Raw genomic sequence first — 6,495 nt, 5'->3', positions numbered from 1 at the left:
CTTTCTAGCTTGTGATGCATCTTCGCTCATGTGTTCCCTTCTCAGCTGAGTACTGCTACAGGTTTCTAAGGGGCACACTCATCTCACCCCCCATGTGTTAGAACCTCTCATCCACCTTACTTGACTCACTTCAGCGGTCACACCATTGCTACTGACAGAGTTATCTTACTTGCCTCTATGCGACATCGCGGTCAAGTCATTACCTTACGACCCACTGCTGGGACTCCCACATGAAGAAATTTGAGGTCTAATAGGGACTTCTTATCGGGGAGATCCCATTGACATGTTGGCGGGTCCAGCATCGTCAACACCTTCTCTAATGCCTTATGTGCTTTAGTCAAACAATTGTTTAGAATTATTTCAGTTCCCCGAACTTAGGTGAAATCCCTCATTGATTGCTTGTCCCCATTCACTTAAGTGTTTACCCCACACCAAGTGGCCTTGGGTCAAGAGGCTTCTTGTTGCCTCCTATTGCGGGTCACTACCCTACACTAACATGTGGAAAGGTTATGTGCACCCAATTCACAAGTTATAATGCTTCTTTAGTAAGCAATTCACCATGGTTCCCCTCTTGTTCCCTAATCTTCACCTTCTCTTTGTTTTTGCACACAAGTGCTTCTATTCCTCCTTCCTTATTCCTCATGTCTCTCCCTTGATGGGGGTATGCGCACACTAAAGGTCTCTAGAAAAGGGGTACATAGCCCATGCCTTAGGGCAATTTGGTACCACTTTCCCCATTCCCTCATAATTGCTGACAGTTTAAGTAGTTCAACTGCCACATCAAGGGTATGATCAATTAATTTAGTTAGATAGAAAGTTTTCCCAATCCCCCTCACAACTTTCCCTCAGTGAAGTTTCTCTCACAGGTGTGATCAATTAATTTAGTTAGATAGAAAGTTTTCCCAATCTGCCTGACAACTTTCCCTCAACAAAGTTTCTCTTCTAGGTGTTGAGATTAGTATAAATTGCCCCCCTTCAATTTTAACCATACATACATTTAAAAGAATATATAAATTATGATAAAGTCTCACATGATACCATGCTAATTATTAAGCATTAATAATCTTAATTACATTTATGAATTAAAAAAAAATCCTTATAGCCTTCCATACTAATTATTAAGCATAAATAATCTTAATTGCATTTATGGATTAAAAAAAAAACCTTATAGCCTTTTTAGTTAAAAAATGTTGGAAATTGCTCAAAAAGAATTTAAGTAGATAGAAAGTTTTGTACCTCTATATTTTCACACCCTATGATAGCAACCAACATGCACCTTGCAAGAAAACACTAAATATTTTATATATTGAAATATATATTGTTTAATGTAAAACATCTTCAAATTAAATAATACGTATCTTGGCTATATAATATTAAATGCTTTGCTCACTCCATACCCAATAGAATTTAAAAATATATCATTAGGAGACACCGCCCCGTGATGGCTGCATTAATTTCAATTTGAATAAATAGCGGGAAGTGAGCAATTTGGAGGTCTTATTAGCCACCTGTTCATCGTTTTCTCAGTCGTGCTTTATAAAAGGAGTTGGTGGGACGATTTGAAATTTTGTGGAGAAGAATTGAATTTTCTGAAAAATTAAAAGTCTATGACATTTTAAATTACCCGCCCCAGTTTTCATTGAATCCAACCATTACCGGCCTGCTCTGTAATTGGCGCCACCTTCCCTCCAAAAGTTTTCCACCCCTCCAATATTTGTAGTCTCCTTCACAGCCACCGTCTTCGTTCATTCAATCGCTCGCCGCCTTCTCCCGCCAATGGAGAAACTCCCCAGGCTTACCCGCAGCAAGTCTCACAAGCTGCTCTTCGAAAAATCGCTGCCAAATCGCTTGCAGAGGCTCAGCAATGGCGGATACAAGAGGAAGGCGGATTTTCTCACCCTTAGCGAAAGAAGGAAGAGAACCCACCGAAATGGCACCGAACCCTTCACGAACAGGTGCCCTTCTTCTCCCGCAGAAAGCACGAAGAAGCTATCGGATGAGAATACTCATCTGGAGAACGGAACGCCTGATTCGCCATCACTATTCTCGGATCTGGAGATTGTGGTGGCATTGCCTCTGACTCCGCCTTCATGTTCGTCGCCTGATACTTCCAAAACTGTTTCAGAAATTTCACATTCTGAAACCCCTGATAGTGCGAACCTGAAAATGAGATCTCTGTCAGAGTCTCCGGCTCGAGAGAATAGTGGGGTTTGTTCGAAGAGTACCCCATCCGAGTTCAAGGCTTTTCATTTGGATTTGACACTCGATACCGATTCGGAGGATCAAATCCCATGGCCGCAGTGGGATTTGAGCAGAAGTTCTCTTTCTGATGCAGAAGGAATCGCTATTAAATCAGAGGAAGATCACATGGGATTTTCACTGGTGAAGCCTCTGGGGGTCTCAGACACTTGTAACATACTTGCCAAATGGTCTGACCCAGGGAACACAGATGTTCAGGCCGATCTGGCTGTGTGCAAGGGAAACATCCCTCTTCTTAGCCGTGTTAAAGAAGAGCCTCCCGATTCTGATACTCCTACAAAAGGCTGCTTCTCGGAACCGCGTTCCGGCCAGGATTCTGAAAAGGAAACAGGGTGTTGGAAAGTGAAACAGGCAAAAAGTGTTTGCAGATTGGGCCCTGGTTCCAGACGGTTGTTCTCTGTAAGTAGGCTTGCAGACTTCTTGCGGTCGAATGTTGAGGTAATTGACATAGATGACGATGACCACACCGCAAAAATTGACAGCAAAGTTCGTGCACAGCCAAAAACGGATGCATCTCGGGGTGGATGTAATGCTGGTCCTGTCAATAAACAGCTAACCAAGTTCCCTGGCCAGAGAAAAGTTGTAAGAATGAATTCTGATTGCCCTACTTTGTCTGCATTTTCTGTCAAACAATTGTTGCGTCCTTAGATTGATAAAAGATAATTTTATTCATGTCCAGCCAATGCCCACAATAAGCAGGTCAATGGGAAGCTGTAGCATATGCCTGTTTTTGCATTTTTCTTAAATTGACAAGATTTTTACTCAGTAGTAGGTTAGATGGTGTGCTGGATTTGTTTTCGCATTAGTAGCCATCCTTTCATCAGAGAACTATTGCATATTGTATGTCTTTATATTAGAAGTGCTCAAAAGACATGTCGTATGGTGCTCCACTGCAAAGAATGGACTTCCTTTGACTTGGGCACCAGTTTTGAGGGGTACATTTTTTCACTTAGGGCTTGCTTATAAAACAGTACGGCGTCTTATTTTGCAAAGAGATTGATACCTATGAAATAGTGGACCCTGTAAAATGTTTCAGCACGAATCTTTTGGACACATATTTGTTTATTGTTGCTGGAGTGGAGTTTTAACGAGGTTGCATTGATGTGCAGACACTTTCTCCAAGTTCGCAGTTGAAGTTATTGGAAGCCTCAAACATCAGTAGCTATCGAAGAATGTTGCCTTTTTGCACTGAAATGGCGAAGGATCTTGCAAGTAAGACACGGGTTTACATTTTACATTCAAATTGTTTCCCATTTTTTGATATTTAGTTCGTATATCGCTAACTACTTATGTTGTGTGCTGGCAATGGCCCCATTTTCAGGGACTTCGGTTGCTCAATCCACTCCAAAAACGTTGTCAACAATTGTTTCTGTAGCTTCCAAGGAGTGTGATACGCATACTGGCGAAGTTTCAGACAGGGAATGCTCGTCCCTTGAACATGTCAAGACTGAACAAACTGAAAGGCAATCAGATCTGGTTTCAAGTGATGGTTGTCCAAACAAGGAGCCTATTCCCGTTGAACATATTAAGCTTGAAAACTATGAGTGTCAAATGGAGTTGTTCTCCCATGATAAGTATCCGAGCAGGGAACTCTTCTCCACTGAACATGTTAAGCTTGAAGAAAATGAAAGTCAACCAGATTTAGCTCCTGCTGATGGTCTGAGAAGCAAGCCTTTTTCCATTGAACATGTTAAGCTCGAGCAAACTGAAAGCCAGTTAGAGTTAATCCCAAGTGACGGAGGTCAAGGTTGGGGATCTTTGCTCATCGAACATGTTAAGCCCGAGCAAAATGAGAGTCAACCAGTGTCAGCGTCGAATGATCAAGGTCTTAGTGGGGATTCTTTGTTAATTGAGCATGTTCAGTCTGAGCAACATGGATATCAGTCAGAACCATCCTCTGCTTCTCTTCTACACGACCCCTCTAATGAACTTGAAAAGAATGTTGTAGCTCAGTCTTCTACAAACTCTACTCCCTTATCATCCTTCAATGTACATTGCCCTTCCCCTCTCACAGTGCAAAATCCCTCGACAACAGTTGCACATAGTGTATTTCCAGTTGAGCATAAATCACCTCCTCCATCTCTGTCTGGTTCTGTTGATTTCTCCTGTGCTCCAACTTGTGAAACTCCCTCTCAACTAGGCACACCTGCCTCTGTGCCTTCTAAAGGAATCCTAAGAATAAGCCCTCGTTCATGCAAGGGAACATGCATTTGCTCAGATTGCACATCATTTCGTCTTCAGGCAGAAAAGGCTTCTGATTTTGCTGAAAGGCAGTTGCGAGAGGTGGAGGCACTGGCAGTACCATTAATGAATGAACTTGCCAGCATGCGAATGATGATGGAGAGATCTTTGATAATGAAGCCAAGAGGAGCTGGGCTTCCTTATGCCATCCATTCTGAGGTACAATTATCCCTATGCTCATACGTTTCCATAATTGTTTCTCCAATCTTTTGGCTGCGTTGAACTTACATTGTAATCTCACAACAGTGTTTGGTCTTTCCTTTTTTTTGTTTAACCGTTTGCATGGATTATTAAAATTCCTGACCGATGTAGATTCGACTGTTCAACAAATGTCAGGTTAAAGGAGCTTCTAGGAGTGCTTTAAAAGTAGAAGAAACGGCTAGAAACCATCTAATGCAAATCACCCGTGATACCAATCGTCATTGTAAAATCATGGTAAGATGTTCCTTCTTATTCGTCTGTGCTCGAGTAGAAGCGTACTGTAAAAGTGATTGCTTCCTCTCATTTTTCTGGCCTCTAGGAAATGGCATCAGTAACAGCAATTTGATAAATATGTATAGAAAAAACATGAATCTTACACAGGTTCTTTTGTTGTTTCCTCATGCAGCGTATGCAACAACGCAGAGTTAAGTTTGCAGATAAGATTGAAGTAAAGCTGTTTCAATCGGAGTAATTCATGTATGCAAAGTGTTTCATTAAGTATCTCTGTCATGAAGACATTGCAGAGTTATTTTTGTTTTTCTGAGTTCTGTTTTTCTTATGAAACTGTACATGAAAATTTTATTACTTGAGAGTTGTATTTAATGAGTTAAATGCTACTGACTGATTCTGGCTAAAGCATGGCTCCAACTGTGCCTTTTTTCCTAGTAGCTTACCCAAAATCTGAAATCTTTTACTCTGGTTAGGTCCTATGGTTTTAAACGAAATCAAATAGCTGTGATTTAATAGAGTCCTCTTTGTCTTGAGATGTTTCCTTGCAAGAGATATGTTTACTGCAGAGGGTTGTTTCATAGCTTGGGACAAAGATAATATCTGAAATATTATTTATAATAACGCAAATAATAATAGGAAGAACAGATAAATCTAGATAATATTAAGCTGTTAATGATAACACTTATGGATAACGATGAAGATGGGTTATATTTCCTATTTAAGAGTGTCGAAATGTGTTCTGCAGGGCATCAGAATCCACTGACTGCAGTTTCGGAATTATGGATGATGTTCTTTAAGTTAATTTCAAAATACGTGGCTCTTAGGGTCTGGGTTTCAGGTTGTTTGAGTTATGTTTTTAGGTAAAAGTTTCTGATTTGCCATGTTCATGTATTTTATGAAATGTCTGGTTTTTCTGAATGTTAAATAGAACCTTGGCAGTTGTCATTGGCCAATACAAATGTATTTTTCCGAGCATTATACGATACCCAGTGAACAAAGACGTTTATCTTGGGACAAACAATGGTTTTCCTAATTCTGTATTATGTTGAATTGGATGGCTTGGTTTCAGCCTTGCATGTGATACATAGTCATAAGAACGTTAGGTGTTAGATCTTATGATTGATCAAGAACATATATATTAATCAATGTAAATGCATTTTCTTGCGCATTATACAATACTTTAGTGGTCAAAAACTCTGTTTGAGACCAATGATTTTTGTAATCCTTTAAAGTTTATTTTATCAAATTGTATTACTTTGTTTTTATAGTACTTTGTTTTTATAGTGTATTTTTTTTATTTGGTTGGTTTGAAATATGTCGGTAATTTTTTTATGTGATTTCTATCAAAAGACTTTGTTTAAAAGAAAGTTTCTTTTTAAAAACTGGAGTGGTTAGATTTTGTTTAAAAAAAGTTATAGCTTTAGTGTTCATTGTCTTATGATGAACCACACTTGTTGGTTTGAAATGCGGTGGCAAAAAAAATCTTTTATGCGATTTCTATGGAAAGACTTTGCTTAAAAAGAAGCCTTTTTAAAAATGGGAGTAGTTAGATTTTGTTTTAAA

The 6,495-nt window shown here is 39.5% G+C and overlaps 1 protein-coding gene across 2 annotated transcripts; it reads left to right on the top strand.

Annotated features, from left to right (window-relative positions):
* Positions 1 to 1,531: 1,531 nt before the first annotated feature.
* LOC149263430 (uncharacterized) lies at positions 1,532 to 6,042 on the top strand. 2 transcript variants are annotated; one of them, XM_089426274.1, is made up of 6 exons: positions 1,532 to 2,841; positions 3,369 to 3,471; positions 3,581 to 4,659; positions 4,837 to 4,935; positions 5,108 to 5,178; positions 5,678 to 6,042. In XM_089426274.1, the coding sequence occupies exons 1-5, from the start codon at positions 1,777 to 1,779 to the stop codon at positions 5,171 to 5,173; spliced, it is 2,412 nt and encodes an 803-aa protein (XP_089282400.1). In that variant the 5' UTR covers positions 1,532 to 1,776; the 3' UTR covers positions 5,174 to 5,178; positions 5,678 to 6,042. The 2 variants fall into 2 exon arrangements, with proteins under 2 accessions (XP_089282400.1, XP_089282397.1); XM_089426271.1 differs by lacking the exon at positions 5,678 to 6,042 and having other exon boundaries at positions 1,533 to 2,841; positions 5,108 to 5,445.
* Positions 6,043 to 6,495: the final 453 nt, after the last annotated feature.

The sequence above is a fragment of the Pinus tabuliformis genome, chromosome 6, assembly GCF_031772625.1.
Source record: "Pinus tabuliformis cultivar Carrire ecotype Pingquan chromosome 6, CPIR1, whole genome shotgun sequence".
NCBI lineage: Eukaryota > Viridiplantae > Streptophyta > Pinopsida > Pinales > Pinaceae > Pinus > Pinus tabuliformis.
This window is presented reverse-complemented; position numbering and strand designations above follow the sequence as displayed.